This window comes from Acinonyx jubatus, chromosome A1 (assembly GCF_027475565.1).
Source record: "Acinonyx jubatus isolate Ajub_Pintada_27869175 chromosome A1, VMU_Ajub_asm_v1.0, whole genome shotgun sequence".
In the NCBI taxonomy this organism is placed as follows: Eukaryota; Metazoa; Chordata; class Mammalia; order Carnivora; family Felidae; genus Acinonyx; species Acinonyx jubatus.
This window is the reverse complement of record NC_069380.1, coordinates 84,320,386-84,348,376: the sequence shown is the minus strand read 5'-3', so window position 1 is coordinate 84,348,376 and position 27,991 is coordinate 84,320,386. Positions and strand designations below refer to the sequence as shown.

General features: G+C 39.7%; 1 protein-coding gene across 1 annotated transcript; it reads right to left on the bottom strand.

Moving 5' to 3' along the window:
* Nucleotides 1-323: 323 nt before the first annotated feature.
* TRIM58 (tripartite motif containing 58) lies at nucleotides 324-20,875 on the bottom strand. Its single transcript, XM_015071811.3, has 6 exons — nucleotides 20,347-20,875; nucleotides 16,390-16,485; nucleotides 12,682-12,912; nucleotides 9,917-9,939; nucleotides 9,719-9,819; nucleotides 324-5,388 (listed from the first exon to the last, which is right to left on the bottom strand). The coding sequence occupies exons 1-6, from the start codon at nucleotides 20,767-20,769 to the stop codon at nucleotides 4,799-4,801; spliced, it is 1,464 nt and encodes a 487-aa protein (XP_014927297.3). The 5' UTR covers nucleotides 20,770-20,875; the 3' UTR covers nucleotides 324-4,798.
* Between the last annotated feature and the right edge of the window lie 7,116 nt (nucleotides 20,876-27,991).

Here is a 27,991-nt window from a genome sequence, read left to right as displayed (position 1 = left end):
ATTTGAGCAGTTATTATGAAATTCTAACTTTATTAGATTGTGGATACATGACCATGTTTTTAATGCCCTTATTGAGGCAAATATGACATCATGAGGTTGGATTTTTTTTTTTTGGGGGGGGGGGGGACAGAGAGAGACAGAGCATGAACGGGGGAGGGGCAGAGAGAGAGGGAGACACAGAATCAGAAACAGGCTCCAGGCTCTGAGCCATCAGCCCAGAGCCTGACGCGGGGCTCGAACTCACGGACCATGAGATCGTGACCTGGCTGAAGTCGGACGCTTAACCGACTGCGCCACCCAGGCGCCCCGAGGTTGGATTTTTTTTAATAATACTAAAGTAAATAGATAAATAGAAACTGAATCCATGCAATCAGCCAAGAAATATCAGAAAAAAATCAGACGAGTTTGAATCAACTAGTTAGAGAATTTATCAAAAGGATTATTTGGGTACTTTTGAGTACATATGGTTACAGAGTCAGGGAACAAAGAGGTATTTCATATAAATGAATCAATATAACTTGTAGGTTTCTAGAATGTGTATGGGATACATATTCAGACCACCTCCATTGTTCCCTCTTCCCTGTTGAACAATTCCACAGAGGGACCTAGTAGTGCACAGAAAATATGCATGGAGGGGTCCATGCTTGAAGAGCAGACAGGTTTAATAAATCCCAGCGTTCCCAATTTCTGTGCCCTTTGGGACACTAAGAGTTGAAATTACAACTCTAAATTTGCTAAGTTCTTTCTAACTCCTAATGCAGCTATTTCACTTCCTATGTCCAACCAGCCCCATATATCTCTCTCCTCCCTTTTTTCTTCATTCAGGACCTTCTTAACATGTTAGAATCATTAGCTTATTTGGTTAACTCACTTGACAAACCAGTCACCTGATTGAGGGGGTGGAGTAGGAAATTATCAAATTAGTTATTTGAATAGATTATGCAGTCTTGTTAAACTGTAAACCTAACTCTGAGAGCTATAGCTTCAGAAAAACTAGAATCTAAAGTTTGCAGTTGACTTTTGAATCATTCTTTATGATTTTAGTCATTCCTTAAAGTGACCTGGGCCAGACAAAAAGTCCAATGTATAATAACAGAGACATGCATGATGGTAAGAAGTGATGGGGAGGAGAGGAGACCCAAGACACCCTTTAGCTGTTGGAGTTGGCTCTTCTGTGAACCTCAGATCAAGAGGGTCTCATAAAGCATGAAAGATTCAATCTAAAAAAAGGTTTTAGTCCATATAATTTTCATACCCTTAGTGGGTATGAAAGGTGGCATACGGAGTGCATATGAGGTAATGCATAATTCAAAAGTGTTGGCATATTGTCATAGGGAATCAAAGCTACAGGAGGCTCAATAGGACCATACCTGGGAATGGCAAGTCATCATGTTCCTAGAATTTATTACCTTCACAAATTGATCCTTCTTTTCAGATTTTCTGTATACCTAAAAATGGATTCTACTCATTTAGCACTTGACATTAAACTTTACTGGACAGTGATTGTGTACTTATAAATAATAGTAATAATAATAAAATAATAATTATAATAGTATAATATGTTACATTTCAGAAAACACTTTTAGATCTATGATTTAATGCTTCCCCTGAAAGTCAATCATTTATTATTCAACAAATATGAATTGAGTGATAACCATGTACAAACCAGTATTTGAGGTGCTTGAGATATGTTGGAAATACTGTTATCAATAGACCGATATCCCTCCCTTCAGAGTGCTTACATTCTACCAATAAAAGGCAAAACAAACAAACAAAAATAAACACAATAAATAAGGTAACAATATAATAGAATACATTTAGAAATTGTTAAGTACAATATTGGAAAAAAAGGCTCCATTGGGCCTGGTAAAGGGGACTGGGAGAGTGGGTTCTGGGTGGACTCCAAGGTGATTCAAACAGTTTAGTTGAACTGAGAAGTTGGATTTGAGCAGGATTAATGAAAAAAAATGGGATGAGTAAAGGAGATATGTGGGAAAATGGAACCACAGGTAGAGGGCTCATCTGGGAGAAAGACCCATGGTGGGAAGTGCCTTGTCTGATGTAAACCCAGCCTAGGTGCCAGGATAGAGGGAGGAAGATAAAAACAGAAGCATGTGGAGGGACACAAAATCAGAATCAGGTAAGGAGCTGGTGTTCAGATACTCCAGGGTTTGAAGTTTTGCTGTAAAGATTATCTAAATTGAATGGAAAGTCATTGCAAAGTACTGTCTTGGGAGCTGAAGGATAACCCAGCTGCAGCATCCATAATGGATGCACAAAGGGCTGGAGTACAGCTAATGTTAGGAACCGAATGTAGCAACTCAGTGGAAGAGGATGGAAGTTCAGACTAGTTATAGCAGCAGGGTGGTTAGGACTGGCTAAGCTTTGTATATGTTCTGAAGGTAGAACCAAGGGTTTGCTGATGGTTTGGATGAGGGCCAAAGAAATCAAGAGAGAAGTCAACCAGATTCTTGGCTTGAGCAACTGAAAGGATGGTGTTGGTTTCCACTGAAATGGAGAAGTCTGTGTGTGTGTGTGCATGCATGCGTACGTGCACACTCTCACATTCCTGTATGTTTCAGGAGAATACGAAAAATCTTTAAATAGGATTTAAAGAAGTTTGCTGTTAGTGAACCAGAATTCCATAAAGAACAGAAGAAACCTTTAGGAAGACGCACAAAACCTTGCAAAGTTTAGGAAACAAGGGATGAAGGCACACTTAAGTTGGCTTAATGATTGACATAAATCATAGTAAGATGCAAAGTAAGATAACAGCATTAGAGGGAAACAGTGGAAACCAGGATGTTTGCTTTCTCATAGGAACTAGTTATTCTCTGTTCACACCCTGACTATGTGGTGTTGTGCTTCTACCCATTAAGCATAAGTGAATGGATGTTGGAACCCCCAAGGAGGTGAGATCTCAGAAAAGTGACTCTATTTCTCCTGATGTCTATGTGGAAGGGTCTCTACTGCTCTGAGTGTATTTTCTCTGCATTGACTCCTGTCATGGATCCTGGCCTTACAGTAACATCAACACTCAGGTGTTACAGTAAGTCGCCAGCTCCTGTTTAATCCCTGATGATGGGGAAACATGAGCTGAAACCCAAAGCATGAGCCTCTTCTCTAGTCAAACCATGCATGGAAGAGGCCTAGGGCATTCATGGTCTATAAAATGTCACCAAGATGGAGATAAGAATACATTAATACCCCCATTTGGAAAGGAGAGTTGGAGAGAGGAGTTGTTTGCTTATGATCAAATATAAATATACCAAACATGAATGTATATAAATCTTTTTTAATGCAAAGATTCATCAATAAAGTTCATAGAGTCATTTGGTAATAGTTTATGAGATCATACCATTTCTAAAATTATTATACTTCATGATAGTCCTCCAAATGTAAGAAAAACGTCTGGAAAGAAAAATATTGAAAAATTGCAGAAAGAAAACTATGTTAATAATGTTATTGGAAAGTAAGTGAAAGATTTTAGTCAAAGAGATCTCTCTGGAAGAGAAAAATACTTTAAAATTCAAGGTAGAATTAAAGTGGAAGATTAAAATGTTGGCATATTATTATCAAAATACTGTTAACTAAGTTTGCCATTCATTAGTAATTGTTTGGCACTTAAAGATTTGAATTTTAGCATTTGCCTCGCAATTTTTTATTAGACAGATACAGAGAAATATAATAGCGAAGTTAGCCTTCAATGACTTAAGAATTTTGTTAGGAAAGTAGAGAGTATATTTTAAAGATAAGTCAAATATTATTAGCAGATCATCATGATAATTGTCATCATCATCTTTATATTGTATTTAAGTAGAAAGTTTAATTAAAACCAATCATATCAATCATGCTCTTAAATATTTGCCATAGAATTCTAAGATCCATATCATTTTTCCACATATAGGAACCATATTAAGTAGCTGAGACCTAAAGAGAAAGGTGTTGAGATCTTAAACTAGTAACTGGCTAAGTCAAAGAACTAGTTGCATCAGAATTCTGAGAAATTCCTACTCTAAAACATGTCTCCAAAGATAAAGGGAAAAATGGCAGTCTCAGAGGGGTATGGTGTGGTAATCAGTTATATCAGAATGAAAGAAATGGATTCCAGAATCCTCAGAAATTAGTCTCAGTACAAAGAGGATTCAAAGAGTAAATGAATGTAGTCATAGGAAAATTGAATAAAAAGAAATGGTCCTGAATTTGTTAATCTAGAAAAAAATGGAAGGCTAAACAAGAAGAGGTAGAGAGAAAAAAAAAGTCAAGAGCAAGAAAGAGAAAAAGTTAGAGACGGAGACAAACACACAGAAAGAATGAGAGAAGAGAAGGGAAATAAGGAGAGGGAGAAACAGAATTATAGATCTGATGCTGTATTGGACTGTTCTCTACGAATTTAGGAATTGCCATTTCAAAAAAAAAATGACATTTCTTATTCTCAATATATCGAAGACTTGGAACAAAAGGATATAAAAATGAATGTGAAATTATAATGAATGTATAGAAATCTTTGTTTAACACCAGGTCCATTCACTTGAAGAAAGCCTTATCAAGAAAATCTGTAGCACCACCTGGAAAGACTTGAGGAGATTGCTGCATTTCTAAAATTATTATGCTCTGTAATCCTCCTCCAGATGCAAATATTTCATATTTTCTGTTTTGTCCTCATGGAAAAATGTCTATAGCAATAAGGATTAAAGTGCTGATCTAAATGGGGACATTTTGGGGCTTAGCATATTTGCATCCTCCCGATTCCACTCCAGGAAAACTTGCTAGGCATAAAATTCTCAGGAACAGAATTTTAGGAATGATCATGTCCAACATTAGAAGCAGAGTAAAGATGACCCCTGGATGCCCAATTTTCTGACTCCACATCTGTCATAGGTGGCAAGGTAAGAGGAATCGTGTCACAGATGAAAAAGTAAGGTCGGAGAATACCAGAGAACAGTTGGTTGAATGTGTAGATGTAAGACCCATTTGTTACATTGTAAAAGGAGATTTCACCTGCTTCATAGTCCAAAAAAATCCCAATGCAGTGAGGCCGTTCCAGGTGGAGGAGAGGTACAGATGGGGAGGCAAGGACCATGTACTCATTTCCTTTCAGCAGCCACATGGCCCAGACTCCGTTCTCAGGAGAGGGTGTGGTCTCCCCCTTTCTCAGCACCGTCTCTCGACAGACACCTACACCCCACTCTGCTCTTTCTCCTACCATGACCTCCCAGTAATGCCTTCCTGAGGAGAAGTTCTGCAAACCCAGGACACAGGGCCATGTATCAAATCGCTCCGGGTTGTTGGGGAGATCCCTCCACAGCTCTCCGTCCTGCACACTGCGCAGATCAGCAGTCAAGAGGAGGCTAGGATGCGCTGTGACAGGGTCCAGCTTGACATCAACTGTGGGAAGAATTTTGTGGGACATATGAAACGTCAGAAAAGACAGGTAAAAACTTAGGAAGCCACAATATTATGGATAATAGTCCATAATACTCCCCATTTCTCTCTCTCTCTCTCTATTAACTCCTAGAGAAAGTGAAATAAATATTTTACCTTGCAGGTGGCTGACTATTTTCTTCATCACTCACTTGTGTATTCCTCAGTTACCTCTACATGATTCAGAACTCATTATTGCCTCAATAAAAACATAACCATTGATAATACGACAAACCATGTGCATGACCATTTAGATTCCTTTCATCTAAATTCAGAGCACTTGGGTGTTCTTAGGAAGATCTTCCACATTTATTTTTTTTTCTCAAAATCCATAGGAAAATTTCATTAATTTGAAATCCACTACTTTCAAAGTTATGTTACTGTGGTAGGCAGAATTCTAAGATGAGCTCCATGACCTTCAGACCCTGGTGCTACTCTCAGGATTATGTTATGTTATTTGAAAAGAGGAAGATTATCTGAGTGGATCTAATATAATCACAGAATTCTTAAAATGGGGATCTCAGCCCTACAACTGTCAGGACTACATTATGCCTATAAACTGAATAAACTTGGGAGTGGATTCTTCCCCAGACTCTTCAGAGAAGACCAGCTTGGCCAACACTTTAATGTTGATCTTGTGAAACCATAAGGAGAAAAATTAGCTGATCCCACATGGATGTCTGATCTGTATAATTATGAGCTAATAAGCATGTGAGGTTTTAAGCAGTTAAGTCTGTGGTAGTTTGTTATACACCAATAGAAAACCAATATTGATGCTGTGAAGTCCCAGTCAGATTGATGTGAAGTTTTACTTGTGCATGTGTGAAATCTCAGTGAAGAAGGAAGGATGTAAAATATTCAGTGTCTTGTCTTATAAATATTCAAAATAATAAATTTCATCAACATAGTTTTATTTTTAATATCATAATAACAAATACTATTCCAATGACCACTTCTAGCGATCTTGTGTTGAAACCCAAACCTGAGTTGGTCACATAAATAATACCTCATCTCTGCTAATGCATTTACCCACCCACAGAGTGGCCATTATCATCCCCACATTACAGCTGAGGAGACTCAGAATCAGAGCTTATGTGGTCTCTCCATATTCTAGAAGTCATAAATAACAGACTGAGACATGGTTTTCCATGGAATTGTGCTAGGTGTATTTGATGTATGTTATGTCTTTACACATTATTTCCCAGCCACCACACTTCCTTGCTCCATTTATAAGAAAATAAATCTGTGACATGGTTTCTAATATGGTCTGTCTCCAATTCCTTCCCCAACCCTTCTCTGTTAGATTCAATTGCTCATCACGATATAACAACACTGTAATCAAACTGTCCGTATCCATCTCCTCAGTGACCTCCACACTGATGAGTTCACCTTAAATTACTTCTCTGTAGCATTAATGCTGTTGAGAATACCCTTGTTCTGAAAAACCTCCTTTCTCTTTCCCAAAGACAGCCATCATCACGCTTTCCTTCCCTCTTTTCTCCTCACTTTTTCTTGATCCCCTTTCCTGTTTTCTCCTCTTCTCCATCACTGCCATTGGAGAAACCAGTGGTCTCAGGACCTGGACCTCTTCTTTCTGTCTCAGCACACAATAGTTCTTGGGCAGGTTGGCTCATTGATTTAATTTAATTCCATTCATATGCTTACTGACTCCAAATGCATATCTCTACCTTAGACCTTTCTCCTGAAACTCCATATTTGCAAAAGCATTTGCCTACCTGACATCAAACTTTTGAGATTTAATACTCATCACAAGATTGATATGCTCAAAACCCAACTCCCCTCCTTCTGCCTCACCTGCCCTTTAACCATCAATGTAAATGGCAACTTCCTTACACCAGCTCTAGAGATTTAAATCTTTGGGTCATTTCGGACTTTTCTCTTTCTCTGACAACTCACATCTAATCCAAAAGCAGATCTTGCCAGCTCTACCTTCAAAATATGCCAAGATTCTGTGCACACCTCAGCACCTCCAACAGTACCACTCTGATCCAATCCACAATCATCTCTAATGGAATTATTGCAAAGGCTCCTAATTGTTTTTCCCACACAAAGCCTTGCCCCTTTGAATTTATTCTCAGTGAAGCATACAGAGTGGGTAAATGCATTAGCAGAGATGAGGTATTATTTATGTGACCAACTCAGGTTTGGGTTTCAACACAAGATCGCTAGAAGTGGTCATTGGAATAGTATTTGTTATTATGATATTAAAAATAAAACTATGTTGATGAAATACAGAGTGATTAATATCAAAACATTAATATAATCATGTTATTCCTCCATTCACAGTTTTTTACTGATTTCCTGTTTACTCAAAGGTAAAGCTTCCTGCTCACAGTGACCTGCCCATACCACCCTGTGCTAATTGGTCTTGTCTTGGCCTCTCTGACTCTCCCCTTGTTAATTCTTCCCCAGCTACAGAGACCTCATAGTTCCTGAAACACATCTTCTATATTTCTATCTCAGGCATGGGCACTCATTGTTTCTATTGCCTGGAATGTTTTCTTTCAGATTAGATATCTGATGAGTTATCACTGAAGGGGCCCTCCTTTATTGTCAAATTCAAGTTTAGATGCCCTACCCCATGAACTTCTGGCTACCCTTACCTTATATTCTGTATAATCTTCTAACATTCTGTGTATTTTGCATAATTTAAGTAAATATTTACAACACAAAGTTATGGATTTGTAGGATTTTTTGTTATTGTTCAATAATATATTTCAATACTTAGAGTAGTGACTGGCATAAATTCATTTTATTGAATTGATTCATTAATTATTTAATTCAGTAAAAGAAATGGGAATATTATGACACTGATTATGAGAGTTTAATAAATTGTAACAATTCATGCAGTTGGTATATATTAATTTTCCCATCATTAAGCAGGAGCAGGACTGGTAACATGGGTTTTCTCAATATGGGTCAAAGCTGTCTCCCTGTAAGTAGTGAAACCAATATTTAGCCACAGTTTGTTTTCATTGCTGCATATAACGTGAATTTAAAAAAAATAAATACAGTGGTACCTGGGTGGCTCAGTCAGTTGAGTGTTCGGCTTTGACTCAGGTCATGATCTCATAATTTGTGAGTTCGAGCCCTGCATCAGGCTCTGTGCTGACAGCTCAGAGCCTGGAGCCTGTTTCAGATTCTGTGTTTCCCTGCCTCTCTGCACTTCCCCTGTTCGTGCTCTATCTCTCTCTCTCTCAAAAATAAAAATAAGCATTAAAAAAACACAAAATAAAAAATAAATGCAAATATTGAATCTATATTGTTTTAAAGAACAGAATAATCAAATCTAATAGACAAATTTATGTCACCACAGTTATTCATACACAAAAGTAATTGATTGAATATCATTGGCTCCTCCTCAAGCGACAGATAATAAATCAAATCCTGGGGCGCCTGGGTGGCTCAATCAGTTGAGCGTCGGACTGCGGCTCAGGTCATGATCTTGCGGTCCATGAGTTCCAGCCCCACATCAGGCTCTGTGCTGACAACTCAGAGCCTCGAGCCTGTTTCAGATTCTGTGTCTCCTTCTCTCTGACCCTCCCCCATTCATTCTCTGTCTCTCTCTGTCTCAAAAATAAATAAACATTAAAAAAATTTTTAAAAATCAAATCTCTTATTTGATGTACCTTAAGGCTTTTATATTGGTTATTTTTCTGCTTTCAAATATCATTCATTTAGTCTTCCAAACAATAATACATTTTTCAGCATTTTATAAACAGGGAAATGAATATTCATTGGAACTAATTTTACTCAAATCACAGTTAATAAACTAAGAACCACACTTTCAAGTCTATATTGTTCTAACTAAATGTAGCTAAAATGTGTGTTAGTACCTCTCATATTTTTTATAATTATACACATATCCCAGTTTTCTTTCTTCTGAACAAAGTGTTCTCTCCCACCCACCCTTACAACTTGGCATGGCCATGTGACTCACTTTACTTAATAAAATCTCTAGGGAAGCCAGTGTTCCACTGTAGTGTGGTTGCCTTTACGAGCAGTGCCCAAATCACCATAACCGTGCCCTTTCCCAAAGCTACCAGCAACAGAAAGGAGGTTGGGCTCTATCTGCATGGCTCCCAGAGGGAGATGAGGTGAAACAAAAGCCTCCACAATCCAGAAAGAAGCCAATGACATGATTTAAAAATAGCCCTTTACTGATTTTAGTCAGTAAACTTTGGGTTCTGTTTGTTTCTGCAGACTGACTTCTGCAGTAACACATTACAAAAACAGCCAAACCCTGGGCTCGAAGCTCAAAGACGCAGCCTACCTTGGAACTTTCTCAACATTTCCCTCATCCCAGGGATGTGACACATTGTCTTCAGCTCCATGGGGATGTTCTCCAGTTCCACCTGTGTGACATCCTTACTTCTGAGAAGGACACAGAACCAATAATTCTCAGTAGGACTTATCAACCACCTTCCTTGTCATCTCCAAACCCATTCCCTGATTCAGAAAGTAAACATACCTGCTCAATGCTTCTCTCACACCCTGAAAGTAAAAGAGAAATACAAGCAGGTGTGAGTCAGCCCTCTGAACTGCTTTTGACAGATTGGAAACAAACTATGAACATCTCTTTAGGAATGATCAGAAATAATTAACTATGAAGATGAAAATAGAGGAGACATCAATCTCTCTTAACCAAATCCAAAACTTGGCTGTTGACTTTTCTCATGAATTTTAACATAATAGAATCAGTTTGCCTCTATTTGAATAGAATCAGACTACACAAAGTTTAGGTTAACTCCTATGATATCAACCAACTTAATTATTTTTTGAATTGATAATTCTGACATTTGGATATTTTAATAGAGAAATACATTCTGGTAACTAATGTGGATGAAATGAAGGTAAAAATAGACCATAAATGTCTCCAGAATTCATTTGAGGGATGATGAAAGGTATAGACAAAAAAATATTACTCTCAATGTCTCTGTAAGAAAACCCCAAATTCCTCATTCGTTGAACCAACCTACCATAGCTACGAACTCATATGGAAGTAGGTTTACTAACTGGATAAAAAAGAAAGTCATTAATTAATAGCAACATTTTATCTCAAAGGAGATTATTTAAATAAATCACCTGCCTTAAATTTTCCTTTTCCCTCTAAAAAATACCTGCGTGGTAGATAATTTTCAGAAGGCATAAACGCAGGGAAATAATTATTTTTTATGGGACTGGCAGGCTTTGGGGGGTGGGAGGGTAAAATGCTGCTTACTGGTACTGAGGAAGAAAGGCAAAGGTGGATATAACAATCAACATAAATAATTTTAGAATATATTCTCCCTAAGATTTGTACTATAAATCATTTTAACAACTTTTGGTGCTAATAAATGCTAGTTTTAAATTGTGTGTTTTGTGGGGTACCTGGGTAGCTCAGTTGGTTAAATTTCCAACTTCAGCTCAAGTCATGATTTCATGGTTGGTGAATTCAAGCCCCTCATCTGGCTCTGTGCTGACAGCTCAGAACATGGAGCCTGCTTCAGATTCTGTCTCCCTCTCTGTACCTCTCCCCAACTTGTGCTCTCTCTCTTTCAAAAATAAATAAATGTAAAAAAAAAAGTAATGGTGTGTTTTGAGATACAGTAAGATAAGATGATGAATATTATTATTGAAAATATTAAGGGCACCTGAGTGGCTCAGTCGGTTGGGCATCTGACTTCAACTCAGGTCATGATCTGACAGCTTGTGTTTTTGAGCCTGCATCGAGCTCTGTGCTGACAGCTCATAGCCTGGAGCCTGCTTTGGATTCTGTCTCCCTCTATCTCTCTGCCCCTCCCATGCTCACACTCTGTCTCTCACACAAAAATGAATAAACATTAAAAATATATATAACAATTAGAAAAAAGGAAAATGTTAAACTTTCTGTGTATATTTACTGTCTGAAATTCAGAAAATTAATTCCTTTCTCATACTTAGTGTGCTCACAAGGAAATGAGCATAGTAATAGTAATAATAATAATAATAATAATAATAATAATAAATTTTGTGTAGATACAGATATATTGAAGACAAAATGAATTAAATTAGACAAAATAAATAAAAATGCATTGTAAGTTCATTCATTCAATGACCTCCCCCAACTATGTAACCAGTGCTGTTTATTCATTGTACTTGTAAACATTATATAGATAGTTAATATGAATATTTATTTCATGGTACTTTCAGTGTCTGGAACTAACTCAGACAAGGTGGAATCTGTGGGTCAGTGGCTAAGGGATGATATCAATTACTTAGTTCAGAATATCCTGATGAGTCACTGGGGATGAGACAGAATGAAATATGCCCAGAAATCTTTGACTGCAGTAGATTCTATCATGATAATATGCGTACATTAACAACAATGACTTTCTCAGTTCACTTGGGATTTTGATGACCTCCTGGAGGGTTAAGAACAAATATTTTTTCTTGTTATTTGTGTCTCTGCTGTATAATCCCTACTGATTATAAGGAAACTGCACAAAACCCACTGAATCCCTCTTCACTTTGCCTGGAATAGGCATGCAATATGGACAAGGAAATTAGTGTTTGCCATAAGATTTAACAGGAAAACTTCAAGCTGAACAAGTTAAACCATCATTCATATTTTCAGCTCTGACATTGAAATGGATTACCAAAGACTTTTGGAATTGGCCATCACTGAAATACAGCATATCATCATTGACAGATTGACTATGAAGTTTTAAGAAGTGTTTTTCATGAAGCCCCTGGGTGGCTCACAGTTAAATGTCTGACTTAGGCTCAGATCATGATCTCAAGGTTCATGAGTTTGAGCCTGGCATTGGGGTCTGCGCTGACAGCTCAGAGCCTGGAGCCTGCTACAGATTCTGTGTCTCCCTCTCTTTCTGCCCCTCCCCTGTTCTCTCGCTCTCTCTCTCTCTCAAAAAAAAAAAAAAAAAGTAAATGTTAAAAAATTTAAAAAGAAGTGTTTTGCCGGAAACATAGCATAGATTGTCCATTTTCTGGTTAACCTTATAGGTAAGATAACGAATTAATTTTACTTTTTAAAAAATACTTAAACTTTTCTCTCTACTATGAACTATTTTATAGAATTGTGTAGGGTCCCTTCTCATTCTGATGCTAGGACTTCGAATTAAGGTGCCTCACACATACATTCTAGGGTGTCCTTTTGCTAAAAAGCATGAATGACTATGTGACTTGTCTCTGAAAGCGGCTATTTGTCCCTGTGGTCTGGCACTTGAGCCTCCCTGTGCCGGAGGTGCCCAGGCTTACCTCCAGCAGCCCCAGAGCTGGGCGTTGGAACCTCTCCTCCAGCTCCTCAGCCAGCTCCTTCAGAGCCTTGCTTTGCTGACCCAGAAGGTTCTTGCTGTGCCGCAGTCTCTGCAGGGTGGCTCGCTCCTCCTCCTCCATCCTCCGCAGCTGGAGCTGCTCCTCATGGGCCAGGAAGCCACGATACTTCTCAAACTCCAGCCTGAAGCGCTGCCTCTGCATTTCCACTTTTTCCTGGAGTGACACAGGGGATCAGAGCATCAGCAGTGGGGGCACAGCGTCTGGCTTCCCCATGCAGGTATGGGACAGTGAGGCTGGAGGCAATGTCTGTGAATGAATGGGCTGCATTTTAACAACATGCAGGAACCAGAGGCCACTAGAGTTTGAGAAGACAGTTGGATTTGGGTTCCCATTTTGCCATGGAGTTGGGTGCAAGGCACTTTTATAGGCAAGTTTTGGAGCCACATTTTAAATATGGGGAGAGGCACCTGGGTGGCTGAGTTGGTTGAGCATCCCACACTTGATTTCGACTCAGGTCAGGATCTTGTACTTCATGAGTTCAAGCCCTGTGTGCTCTGAGCTGACAGCATGAAGCCTACTTGCAATTCTCTCTCTTCACCTCCCCCACTCACTCTGTCTCTCTCAAAATAAATAAATAAACTTTATTTAAAAAAATAATAAAATAAAATATGGAGAGAGGTGCCTGCATGGCTCATTCAGTTGAACCTCTAACTCTTAATATTGTCTCAGGTCATGATCCCAGGGTGATGTGATCGAGCTTGCTGAGCATGAGGCCTGCTTAAGATTCTCTCTCTCTCTCTCTCTCTCTCTCTCTCTCTCTGGGCACTTGGGTGGCTCAGTCTGTTAAGCGTCCAACTTCGGCTCAGGTCATGATCTCACGGTTCATGAAGTGGAGCCCCGCGTCAGGCTCTGTGCTGACAGCTCAGAACCTGGGGCCTGCTTCAGATTCTGTGTTTCCCCCCTCTCTGCCACTCCCCCCACTTATACTCCGTCTTTGTCACTCAACAATGAGTAAATGTTAAAACAATTTAAAAAAAGAAAAAGATTATCTGTCTCTCCCTCTGTCCCTCTCCCCCGATTGTGCCTTCTCTGTAAGATAAAATAAAACATAAATAAAATATGGGGAAACAGGTGTATGGTATGGGAATTAAAATTGCATATCTATTAAACTGCTGAGCAGAATGACTAGCAAGGAATAGTTGCATAATGAAGTTAAAATACATTATTATACTATACATAAAATACATTATAGATTATTACACTAGAGGGACATCTGGGTGGCTCAGTTCCTTAAGCACTGGGATCAGCCCAGGTCATGATCTCAAAGTTGGTGGGCTCAGGCCCTATGTCTGGCTCTGTGCCGACAGTGCAGAGCCTGCTTGGGATTCCCTGTCTCCTTCTCTCTCTGCCCCTCCCACTTGTACTCTCTCTCAAAATAAATAAATAAACTTAAACAAAAAAGAGCCTGATTTAAAAAAAAAAATTCACTAGAATGAGAACAGGGTGGAAATAACTTATGAAAAGAGCTTACAGAGACCTAGATTTGTAAATGTGAAAAAGAGTCTTAGAGAGTAGAGATGTGAATATTACTTAGTAATATCGTAATTGTGAAACCTAAGGCTAACATTCTCTGTATAGCCCAAAAGTAAATAAATGATTGTCAGGCCATTTACCGCAGAGTTGACTTCAGGAAATTAATACTGATTTCCACCCAAATCTCACATCTACATTTTTTAAATAGACCTAAGGAATATACTTTGATGCAGCATTATTATACACAGAGACATAAATTTTATTCTCTTCATACTGATATGTGGAAAACTAGCTTTAAACTGAGTATAGGTAGCAAGTTAACCTCCCACAGTCTCTCATTTTGGATTCCCAGGCTCATTGCTAAACATTATAATGCCTTGGTTTGATTAAAGGGCATAAGCTATCACTTTTTATTTTATTTTTTTAATTATCATTATTATGTTAGAGACAGAGAGCACAAGTTGGGGAGCAGAGCAGAGAGAGGGAGGGAGAGAGACTTGGATTATTAGCCCAAAAAGAACAAAAATTATCATTAAGTATTTACATGTAACTACATACATTAACTACATATTGCATAGCAATAGAAAAAGATAAGACTCAACACAGAAGAAAAATGTAGCCTAAATGGTCCTTATGGAAATATCTGTCTGAGGAGAGTGTATAAAACAAAAATTTTAAGAAAAGAGTAAGGAAAGAATTAGAAAAATATAGGAGCACCTAATGGCTCAGTTCATTAAGCCTTTGATTCTTGATTTCATTCAGCTCAAGTCACGATCTCACAATTTGTGAGTTCAAGCCCCACGTTGGGCTCATCACCATGCTGACAGTACAGAGCTTGCTTGAGATTCTCTCTCTACCTCTCTTTCTGTCCCTCCCCCACTCTGGTGTGCATTCATGTGCTTGATCTTTCTCTCTCTCTCTCTCTCTCTCTCTCTCTCTCTCTCAAAATAAATAAACTTAAAAATATAATTAGAAACATTATAGAATATGATCACAGAATAAGGGTTATTTGGAGACAGACAAATAATAGAAATACTCTATAAAATAAATCCTATATATATATTATATATTATTTACATATAACTTCTATGTATAGTTTCTCAACCTTGATCCTAATGATATCTTACCAGACTATTCTTTATTATGAGTTTCACATTAAAATTTAAAAAAAAATGGGGCGCCTGAGTGGCTCAGTCGGTTAAGCATCCGACTTCAGCTCAGGTCATGATCTCAAGGTTAGTGGGTTTGAGACCTGCATAGGTTCTGTGCTGACAGCTCACAGCCTGGCACCTGCTTCATATTCTGTGTCTCCCTCTTTCTCTGCCCATCCCCCCCACTCACGATGTATCTCTCTCTCAAAAATAAATAAACATTAAATTTATTTTTTTAATTATGAGCTTCCATGGGCTGTCCTGTGCTTTGTATGGTGTTTAGCAGCATGCTTGCCCTTCATGCATGAAATTCCAGTAGCGAGCCCACTCCCCCCCGCCAAATTGTGAGAACCAAAAATATCTACATATATTGTTAGATATCCTTTAGAGGGCAAAATCACTGCAGATTGAAATCACTGTGTGTGGTATGTGTGTACGCATGTGTGTGTGTATGAAGAGTTAAGTGAAAAAACTGATGAACTTTAAAAAAAAAAGGACATATATATGAATTACTGAAAAGAGGTGAAAGTTCACATTATCTTCCTATCTGTAAGATGATCACTATTAGCTATATTTCATATCTATCAATGCTGCGAAGTATTTATTATGCCATTCATCCTATATACATATATATATATATATATATATATATACATATATACATATACACACACAAATGCATATATTTTAAACTAGTGATGATAGTATGAGACTCTTTTCTAGGTATTAGGAATAGAGCAGTAAATTATAGTAAGATTAAGATCAGTAAAACTATCTATTTACAATTTGGATTGGGGTACTATTAATAGAGATAAAAAGAACACACATACATGATGTAATTTGCGGGGATGGGATGACCCAGGATGACACTGAGATGTTTCCCAAGAGTAAGTATATAAATGGAACAAAAGTACTGGAGCAGGAAAAATGGTTGAACAGTAATTTAATGACCCAAACTTGGATCTTTCGGAAAAGCAAGCCTCCTGAAGTTCGAAGAATCTCTTACCTTCCAAATGATAGTTTTCTTCCCCACATTGACCTCCTGAGTCAAGGCCTCCTCCATCTTCTTTCTTACCATTTCCAGGGCCCTCTGGAGCTTTACCTGTTTGGAAAGATACACTGAACCCATTGTATATGCCCTATTTCAGTACCTGGAATCAACTAAGTTAACCAGGAAATACAAAGATCAATTAAAACAGGCTTTAGTGAGCACATAAAAATGTTTAACCTCATTAAGGATTAAGTAAAATATAAATATATTTTTAAGTATTAATGCCAGGTATAATTAAAGATTTATCTAAATATATGTTCATTGCAGCATAATTTAAAATAGTAGGACTCTCTTTCCTTTGGGCTGTGGACATACCATCCATATTGCAGAAGATCTTGAAGCTTAGGGGCCACATGAGCCACAGCCATGGCTGCACTGGGAAGCACAGAAGCACCCAGGAGGCCAGGGTAATGCTGGCCTCATGAATCACCATAGTTATCAACTAACCTCCACAAATATTGCCCAGGTTACTTTGGAAAAGGTGGTATAAGTGAGACATTACCACTTAAAGAGGAACCAGAGTGTCTGCTCTACTGTTAGCCTTGATAAACAGTGGACACGTCAGTGAGCAGACACCGGGAAATGCTGTGAAAAACAAGACTGGAGCTGCCCCTATCATCGATGTGGTATGACCCGGCTACTACAAAGTTTGGGGAAACAGAAAGGTCCCAATACAGTCTGTTATGGAGAAGGTCAAATTCCTCAGCAGAAGAGCTGAGAAGAAGATTAAGGGTGTGGTGATGGGGTGTTGGGAGGTTGCATCCTGGTAGCTTGAAATGCTAACAAGTGCTTTTCAAAATAAATAAATTAAGTAAGTAATAAAATAAAATGAAATAAAATAAACAAAATAGTAGAATTGTAACTTCAAGTGTCAACAATAAGAGAGTGAGAAAAATATATTTTATATTAACATGATGGAACTAAAATAGTGTGTTGCAAAATACTGAATGACAAGAAATATTCACAATTATAAAATAAATTGAAATAAGTGTATTTTATATAATATGCCACCAATTTTGGGAAAAAAAAGTACTTGCAATGGATATATAAAAACTAGTTAGCATCAAATGTTCAGTAGACAAATTTGCATCTTAATTAGTGCTTGATTGAAAGTGTATGCCTTTTTTTTTTAAATAATCTGATTTAACATTTACTTATTTTGAGAGAGACAGACAGGGTGAGCAGGAGAGGGACAGACAGAGAGGGAGAGAAAGAATCCAAAGCAGGCTCCGCACTGACAGTAGAGAGCCCAATGTGGGGCTTGAGCTCATGAACTGTGAGATCATGACCTGAGCTGAAGTTGGATGCTCAACTGACTAAGCCACCCAGGCACCCCAAAAGTGATGTTATTCCTTGTATCTATATATTTAAACTTCTTAAAATTATTTGTTGATTTATAATAAGAAAATTGTTTATTATTATTTGGTCAACTGAAACCTTGCAAATTACTAATGCTTAAATGAAAAGAAGATAGAGAATGTCATAAATCTTATGAGGAATTAACAAAAAAAAAAAACCAGAAACTATATCTCCTTTCAACCACTGCTAGAAATAAACACATACATTTTATCTACAGAGAACACCCATAAAGATACGCAATATGCATATTTTTAAATTTGTCCCAAGTCATTCAATAAATCTTAGGAAAAATGGGGGGGGGGGAACTCTTTCTAAAGCCATTTAATAAGTCTTAAACAACAATTGACTTTAAAAAGAAACTTCTATAATCTTATCCATAGCGCTCTACATAAACTAGCAGTAGAATTTATGGAAACGTTTGACAAGATGGGGGAAGTGGCATTGGTTTTAGTGTTTGCAAGAAATAGAACTGTGACACTTAGAGGAAAGCTCCCTTGGGCAGAAGAAACTGTGAGCAAAAGCAAGGAGGGGAAAAAGATGTGGCCTGTTTGGGGACCACAGTGATCAGGCTGGTTTTGTTGGACCTCATGGTTGGTTAAGACAAGAACTGTGGAAACAGAAGTTGGGGCCCTAGAAAGTCTTGACTGACAGGTGAAGGAGTTTAAAAGATATTTATCTGGCATTTAATTAAGGACTACTGAAATATAAGGAACTTCTTGAGACATATTACATGCAATCAAGTTAGATTGAGGTAACTTCTGGATAAAAAGAAAGCAGGGACAACATGCTTTAAAAGTGTAGGTAGAAAGTAGCTGGCACCTGAATTTTGTAGATGACAACAACAAAAAACAAACAAACAAAAAAAAATAAGAGATATTTCTAGGTGTGTCAACAAGGAAGTTGAGGTAAGAAATGTCTCAAAACCTTAATTTAAAACAAAGTTAAGGGGCACCTGAATGGGTCAATTGGGTAATCATTCAACTTTGGCTCAGGTCAAGATCTCAGGTTCCTGAGTTTGAGCCCTGAGTCAGCTCTGTGCTGACAGCTCAGAGCCAGGAGCCTGTTTCAGATTCTCTGTCTCCCTGTCTCTCTGCCCCTCCCCTGCTCATGCTCTGTCTGTCTCTCTCTCAAAAATAAACATTAAGAAAATTTAAAAAGTAAAACAAAATTAAAATAATAACATTATTATTATTTTAGAAGTTCAATGTTTGCAAATTATTTCATTGTGATAGTATTCAGTTAGACATGTCAGTAGATTAAAGATGACTTTGATCTCCTTTGTGGTAGTAGCTGTTCCAGATGTTGGGAATTTAAATATGATCAGATGGGGTGCCTGGGTGGCTCAGTCAGTTAGGCATCCGACTTCGGCTCAGATCATGATCTCACTGTTTGTAAGTTTGAGCCCTGCATCAAGGCTCTGAGCTGACAGCACAGATCCTCCAGGCTCCAGCACAGAGCCTGGAGCTGTTTCAGATCCTCTGTCCCCTCTCTCTCTCTGTCCCTCCTCTGCTCTCTCTCTCTCTCTCTTTCTCTCAGTTCCTCCCTCAAAAATAAATAAGCATTAAAAAAAAAAGACATGATCAGGATATGTCAAAGAACTCTTGAAGAGCATCAGTAGGGAAAATTCTGTTAGAGTTTCACAGATGCCACTTTGAGGGCCAAATACTCCAATACGAGTCCTGTCTGCATTAAGGATGCTCACATCATCAGCTGCCAAATAGGTGTTGAAGAGAGACTGGCCTGTGTGCTTACCTACTGGACTCTTACTTCAGGGTACACATGCATCTGCAGACTTTACAAGTGATCAGAGCTGTGTACTCACAGACACTATTCTTAACAAGTGTCCAAACCCCGGCATTGTTTTGGTGACAATATTAATCAATATAGAAGCATTATGAAAAAGCAAGGCATTATACAACTGGGAGTTATTAAGAAGTATTTAAAATAAAGACACACACCTGTAACCAAGAACCAATTGGATAACACAACCCTCCACACCAGAGGTCTTGCTGTTGGAACCAGAATGTCAGCATCAGCAAGAATAAAACCAAGAGAAGGGGCACCTGGGTGGCTCAGTCAGTTGAGCATCCAACTCTTGACTTGGCTCAGGTCATGATCTGAAGGCCTATGGGTTTGAGCCCCACTAGGGGCTCTGCACTAAGCCTGCTTGGGATTCTCTCCCTTTCTCTCTGCCATCTCCCCTGCTCTCTCTCTCAAAATAAATAAATAAACTTTAAAAAAAAAAGATGAAACTAAAAAGCTAGGGAAGGCTTCATGGGAAAAGGGACAGTCTAAAATAAGGGTGCATTTGAACTCCTGAATAGAGGTCCCAAAAGGGGGTTACTATAAGGCAAGGAGACCGAACTTGAATGTGGGCTGTGAGAGACAGGATGTGGGAAGGGCACAGATCAGGATAGTATCATGTGGGTTTGTCCCTAGGGTTTGTCACTAACACCTGTAGCTCAGTCCGCTCGGATGTCTGGGCCGCATTTGCAGACTCGCAGTGGGGGCCTCTCCACGTGTGCTTTGCAGGGTGCGCACAGGGACTCTCACCTGGTAACACCGAGCTGCCTCTTGCAGAGGCATGGTGTGGTGACTCCTGTGTTCAGCAGTCGTGTCACAGACCCAGCACAGTGCCTCCTGGTCCACTTCGCAGAAGAGGGTCAGTTCCTCGCAGTGCTGCGCACACAGGCGCACTCCCACCGGCCCCGCGCCAAGCCCCAGCTGCCGCACGCTGTCCACCAGGCTGGCCAGCTGCCGGTTGGGCCGAAAGCTCTCCAGCCCAAAGGGGCCCCGGCACTGCGGGCAGGCATAGAGGCCGCCCTGCGCGCTGTCAGACTTCTCACAGAACTCCGAGATGCACCTGTGGCAGAAGCTGTGGCCACAGGCCACGCTGACCGGATCCTGAAGGAAATCCAGACACACCGGGCACCTAGCCTCCTCGCGCAACCGCTCCCCAGGTGCCCCAGAGGCCATGGCAGGCTGGAAGTCGCCTGGCCCCGCTGATAGCAGCGCTCTCTTCCCCTGCGCACGCTATCTGGGCCAGTGCTCTGGCACAGAAGGGAGGGACTCTACAGCGTCAGAAGATGCAGGCCCAGGAAGGGTTTTATCCACTGGCTCCGCTCCAAGAGTCCAAACCAGCCACTCCCTGGGAAAAGTCACAGCTCAGACAACCCTCAGTTACAAGGATAAAATTAACATTTTAAAATAGTGTTTAATAATGTTAACCCTGGCCTCCTGGGAAACTGAACATTTCTAACGGAATCCCTCACACTGTACCTTAATGGAGCCCTTAATCTCATGTTTTCACTGTCAGTGCATTTGGAGAATGGTTGAGCTCCTGCCTTTCGTTACTTTCTGAACTATTCCATGGTCTCCTTATCCTTATAAGACATAATAAGTTCTTAAAATATGTTCCAAACTTTAATTTGTCTACTCCTGTTTAATTAGCTCATGATAAAGAAATGAGTAGGGGAACCTGGGTGGCTCACTCTGGTAAGCACCTGACTCTTGATTTACGCTGACGTCTTGATCTCTGTGTTTGTGAGTTGGAGCAGTGGGTGGCACTCTGCCCTCCCAGCACAGGAGGTTTGGTATTCTCTCTCCCCACTCTGCCCCTCTCCACTCTCTCTTTCATTCTTTCCCAAAATAAATAAATTAAAAAAAAAACAAAAACAAACACAAAAAAAATGAAATGAGTAGATGAAGTAGGCTGCTGTGGAGATGTTGCAAATGTGTGTAGGATAATGATAGGTGTATAGACCAGCAATGATTCAGAACATAAGTATCTGGCATAGTTCAATGAGGGTCCCATAAGGACTGCATACTTGTTATTACTGTTGCAAAACTGTAGGCTGAGGCTTTCCTCAGAAGGAATAATTCAAGCAGAGTCCATCAGTGCTCCTTCACCTCTGAGATGGGGAGACTGAGAAAAAGGCATAAGGAGCAAGATAATTTGAAGACAGGATATGATGCCACTCAGGATAAGCATGGTGAGGCCATTAGGTCATCTGGAAGGTGGCAAATACAGGGAGTGTCTGTCACTGTGCAACATGTAATTTCCATTCTGTGGAGTTTGGAGTGATGGTGGGTATGCCTGGACCTAATTATCCAGTCTCCCTCAGCACACGTGTGTCAGTAGTCAGAGTCTCGGACACAAGTGTAAGAGAAAGATATAACCGGCATCTCTCCAAGGAGCCTTAAGACACGTCATGAGCACTCAGGCAATTACAAAAAACTAACTAGGAGAAAGGATGTTCACCCATGCACAGGAAGATAATAGAGGACTCTGAACTAGCCTGCATGGTTGGGCTGTAGCCCTCAGGGAGTCTCTGAGCTAACAACTGAGGTGTGAGTACAAGCAGTAAGCAGGAAGGGAAGCCACACACAGAGGACACAGGGTGCACAGAACTAAACTGTATGGGAGGGAGCAGCATACACCACCTGACAGCCATCCAGGCAGGCTGGTATGTGGGACCAGATGACGATGAGTGGCTGCCGATAAGGTCCCAGTGAGAGGCTGGGACACATGACTCAGGTGTTTGGGGCTGATGTGAGGTTTGTGTGTCCTTATTCTAAGGATAAGTTCTTAGCCTGAAGTTTTGGTGGTGGGCAGGGTCTGAAAGGTTTATCTGTCCAGAGTCTCGGTGGCTAAAAAAAAAAAAAAAAGATTCTTTGAGAACAAACAGATGCAGGTATGAGCTGAACAACAGAGATGTGGAGTTAGAAAAGAAAGCAAAAAACAGAGGGCTTCTCACTAGAAAAGCAGACCCTGGCCCAGGCTGAATGAGCTGGTTATTTTTAAGAGCACCAGTCGGGGAAATTCTATTTTCTAGCTAACGAGGTTTAGATAAAGCCAAGTCCACATTTCTGTGCCGAACGTCCTCTAAAATATGAGGACATTGTTAGTGCCACTCATGCAGGACTGTTCAGAGGATCAAATGAATTCATAGATACCACACATTCAGGTCACTCTCTGGCAGTAAGTATATTTAATTCAAGAAATAACAAAATAGCAAAGGGGTGCGCAGGTGGCTCAGTCAGTTGAACATCCAACTCTTGGTTTTATCTCAGGTTGTGATCTCATGGTTTCCTGGGTTCAAACCCCTCATCGTGCTCTGTGCTGGTAGCATAGAGCCTGCTTGAGATTCTGTCTCTCTCTGTCTCTGTCTCTCTCTCTCTCTCTCCTCTCTCTCTGCCCCTCCCTCACTAATGCACATTCTTTCTTTCTCAAGGTGAATGAATAAACCTAAAGAAAAAAAGAGAAGAGAAAAGAAAAGTAGCAACATAAATGGAAGAAGCCTGGTGAGACACTTTAAGCACATTGAAATAAGGAGGGTTTTTTTGTTGTTGTTGTTGTTGTTTTGCAAAAGGTGGGGGGTTCTGTTTTTTTCAATGCTGTATCCCCTGGTACCTTGAAGAGTGATTGGCACATTTGGACACTCAGTAAATACTAATTGAATAAATAATAAATGAATGAACAGAATCAGTACAGTTTATCCTAGAAAATAATGGATGAGGGAATTTCAAAGATGAAAATATTATGTCAAAAGTGAGTTCCAGGGTGCCTAGGTGGCTCAGTCAGCTGGGTCTCTGACTCTTGATTTTGGCTCAGGTTATGATCAAACCCTGAGTCGGGATGAATGTGAAGCCTACTTGAGATTCTCTCTCTCTTTCTCTCTCTCCCTCCTGCGCCCCTCTCCCAGTGGTGCTCTCTCTGTCTCTAAAAATGAATAAAACGAAAAAAAAAATTAAAAAGTGAGTTCTATATTTTTCTAAAGTTTACAAATATTAGTTTGTTTGTTTTTTTATTTATATTCCTGAGACTCTCAGTGATGCTAGAAACTTTTGCATTTTATTGGGAGGCACAATAAAACAATATATTTGCTCAAATGTATGGATGAATTCGTAACACAGCTCACTTGCGTGTAGATTTCCTAATTCCTAGGAGGCTTAGAGAAGCTTGCTGGCTTCCAGTTTAAGAATCACAGTGGTTTTCAGAAGGGTGAGGCAGAGTAAGTGAATTGATGTCAGATGGCATTTCTTCCCACTGATTCTAGGCTAGCAGCGTTTAAGATCTGTTTTGTCTCCAGACTTGTTAGCCTAGGAATGAGGTCTGTGCCTTCATTGCTGTTAGAAAAACACATTCCTTTGTACAGATAAATTGTGGACTGGATTATAATTTGATTTCATTGTAATTAAAATGCTATGTGAAGGGACTCCCTGAGCACTGTCTTATTTAATAGGGTTGGTCTAACTTAAATTTGTATTTTCTCATGATCTTTCTTCTAAGGTGAATAAAACACCTCTGTGTGTTGATACAACCATATTTTGGTGAGCTCCTCTCTTACTTTGGGCTCTTTTTCAGGTTGCATAGCTCCAAATGCCCTCCCCAAACCTCATTAATATTCCTTCTCTAATTCTCTCCATTTGTGTCCTGCCATCTCTAACAATATGGGGTCCTCCACCTTTTTAGTATTCCTCCCTAATCACCTTTCCTAACTTCTTAGGCATAAAAGAAGGCTCTCTCAGGCATCCATATTTTCTCCCCCAGCTTGAGTTCTATGTCCTTTCACCAGGACTCTCAGCCCTCCCTGGCCATACCATTTGCCTCAGCTCTGGGGATTCACTATCTCCTGGACCCAAGCTCATCCTACTCCACAGGAAAAAAAAAAAGTGCAAACCTCAAAAGCAACAGCCACTGACACAGCACATTACTTCCTGTTTGTGGCTTTTAAAAGGATCTTGGTTGGTTTTCATTCAGCAGTTACACCCTGCATTTTTGTGGTTCCTTTTTGCCCAGAGACTACATTGGTGAGTCATTGAGCTAACATTTTCAAATGTCTTCTATGGACACAGCCTCAGTTTTCCTAGTTAGGTAAGACGGACCTGCATCCAGTGTGCCTCCATGTTTTCATGGAAGGAATCCAAAAAGAAAAGTTGAAGTAGAGAAGTTTCCTCATGACTATAAGGGAGAACCAAGGGTACAGTGGGCAAATGCCACCGCTTGGCCAGTTTCACACACATGAGCTCTGTCCGTGCTTGTTGACAGATAAAGACTTATGTAGTAATGTTATATATATTTTTGTTAATGTTTATTACTTTTATTTTTGAGGGGGGGGTAGTGAGCAGGGGAGGGGCAGAGAAAGGGAGACAGAGGATCCAAATCAGGGTCTGTTGCAGGGCTCGAACCCATGAACTATGAGATCATGACCTGAGCTGAATTCAGATGCTTAACAGACTGAGCCAGCCCCAGTAAATTTATATTTAAAAAGTGACTTACATTATAATTTTCTTGTAATTAATTTGATGTATTGAAGGACAAAAATGTATCCTGTTCATATTTTTATTCCAAAGTCCCTTCACTCTGGGTTTGCCCAGAGTAAGGGCCCCATGTAGTTTCTGGAATAAAATAACAAATACAATGTCCCAGGTGAGATATGCAATCTTTCTCTGAAAGAAATGTTGTAAACCCCATCCATATATTAGGAGATATCTGAGATGGGAACACATGCAGGGAGTGGAAGCAGACCCTGTCTTAACTGTTCTTCTATGTCTAATGTTTGATGATGATGCTAGTGTCCTCTGCAGGCCTGTGCAGATATGACACTCCTCCTCCATAGACGGGGTTAGGAACGTGGAGCCAGGTATTGGGATCAAATGAGGAGCTAATTAAGAGGGCACATGCGTGGCTCAGTCGGTAAAGCACCTGACTGTTGATTTGGGCTCAGGTCATGATCTCTCACGGTTCATGAGTTCAAGCCCTGCATCAGACTTCTGCACTGACAGTGTGGAGCCTGTCTCTGTCTCTGTCAGTTTTTTAAAAATAAATAAACATTAAAAAAATTAAGAGGAAGAACTCAGAGTTACATCCAGCTATAAGAGAGAACTGGCACATGGCAAAAATAACAAGGTGATGGCACATGTTACCAGGTGTTTGTAGGATGGACAAGCAGGACAACCAGAATGAAGATACCATGTATGTGTATGCATGTGGAGAAAGGGGTCTGAAAAAGTTCATAAAGTAACTACTACTGGAACACAGTGTCCAAGAAGACCTGGAACTGTCAGCTTGCCTCTGTACTTCTGGTGGAATCAGGCCAGAATAAACACAAGTGCAAAATCCAGGGAGGTATGAAGCAACATTGGGTGTCTTGGAACTTCCTGTAGTTTGATGTGGCTCCTGTTCAGACTGGGACTGAGGCAAGACCAGCTGATGACCAGTGTTGCATGCTATGCAAATATGTTTAGATTTTTATTTGTGGGTAATGGTTACTGATGACAGATTTATACCCAGCCCTCGCTGTTGTCTTTTTTAGTGGTTTGGGTGTCGAAGCCCTATGGGTCACTGTGAATTAGTACTGATGACAGATTTATGCCCAGCCCCTGCTATTGTCTTTCCTAGTGGTTTGGGTATTGGAGCCCTATGGGTCACTGTGAATTAGAGGCTTTGCCTGTCCTCAGGGATGCTCCAGTGTGTCTGGAGACATGGGGGGAAATGGTACACATATGTTTCTCCAAAATTGTAGAGGCAGCCTGGACTCAATTGTATTTATATAGATTCCATTAATCTGTATCCAATAGACCTTCTAGACCTCTCTGGCCACACCAAGCAAGGCCCATGAAAGACTCTTCAATGAGTGCAATGTTATCCCAACCCCTTAGTCTATCTCCATTCTACATGAGAAAAGGCACTGAGGCATTTCCTCATTTATATGTAGATTTTCACACACTCACAATTAATGGTCTAGTATGGAATCCAGTGTTTCATATAATGCTATTGTTCTAAATCATTTTGTTACAAAGATATGCATTGTCACTTAGCACTCACATGATATGCCCTATGCTAAGAATGCCTGAATTCAAGAGTCTTCTACAAACCCATTATAGCATAAGGAGAAAAAAATGAGACATAAAAGAGAATTTTTTCCAGCTTCCTATAAGATTTAAAAGAGAAGAGAACATAGTTTTAATTAGTGGCAGGGTGAGAGAGAAATCAGGAAGAATTCATGGTGATATTTGAAGAGGGTTTCCCAAGAGTGGAAATAGCAGGACACAAAGCACTTAATTTAAAAAAAAAATTACCAAGTTTAGCCTCATTTTTTTAAAAAATAAGTGAACGTTTTCTGAAAGTATAAGTAAAGAAGTGTAATGTTCATATGAAACCTTTCATGAACTGAAATAGCATTAAAAAAAAAAAACTTACACAGAAACATTTTTGAAGATTCCCAGACCTACAAAATAATCTTAGGCTTGTCTGATAGGGATGCATCTTGCTGACAAACTCACAAAACTAAATAGAGATAAAGCACAGAGGCTCACAAAGTTCAAAGCTATGGTGGCTTGATGCTGAGTATAGTTCCTGGGGAAGGAGCTTGGTGGGGCCACTCGTGCACAGGGTTCATGCTACCTCTGTAATGGCTCCCTAAAAAACAAACAATGAATGTGATTTTTGCTTTTCACCATTTTTTGTAAAAGTGAAAATCCTCCTCAGATTTCTTTTGGTTAGCAAAAGCAGATGTATGTCTCTCATAAAAGCCAAATGTAGAAATTCACACTTTGAAAAAGCAGGGAATACCTGTAATATCCGGTTTGGGCCTCTTAAAAGTAAAATTAAAAAAAAAAATCAGAAACAATTGTAAAGTAGTTTCTCTGAAAAGCAGATCTTCCTAGATGAGTGTCTTGGTATCAGCCCCAGGAGCTATGTCTGCACAATCTTCCTAGTTCCCTGAGGAGGGCTTTTTTAACCACCCATCCCCTCAGATGCCACCTCACCACTTCTGTGGTAGAAATTCTTTTTACTGCAGATATAAGTTTCTTCCTCATTTTTGTCTCTGGGTAGCTCCTGCATTAGCCAGAAGGATAACAAACCTTCTACCATTAGTATAATGAGCATTTACTCATTTCCTTTGGTATCCTTTGAGCTTGATTCCACTAATATTGCTGGTACAATTCTCAGAATTGCCCTAAGAGCAGAACATTACTATGGATTTGAAGCTGAAATAGATCTGCATTCAAATATTGGTGCTCTGACCCTGGTGAGTGGCATTTTGTTATGCAAATACCCCTCTGGTGACCCTGGTGAGTTATGCAAACCTCTCTGACTGTCTTTGTGGGTGAAATGGGTCCTTACACAAGCCTTATATGGGTTTTTGTGCTTGGAGGGCCTGGCATCTAATACACACTCAACAAGTCTTGT

What these genes read in the sequence shown, in the direction of transcription:
- TRIM58 (XM_015071811.3), bottom strand. Translation starts at nt 20,769, where the DNA reads ATGGCCTCTGGGGCACCTGGGGAGCGGTTGCGCGAGGAGGCTAGGTGC. An exon ending in AGAAAACTATCATTTGGAAG is followed by an intron (nt 12,913 to 16,389) that starts GTAAGAGATTCT and finishes GTGTCACTCCAG; the next exon opens with GAAAAAGTGGAAATGCAGAG. An exon ending in GTGAGAGAAGCATTGAGCAG is followed by an intron (nt 9,820 to 9,916) that starts GTATGTTTACTT and finishes TGTCCTTCTCAG; the next exon opens with AAGTAAGGATGTCACACAGG.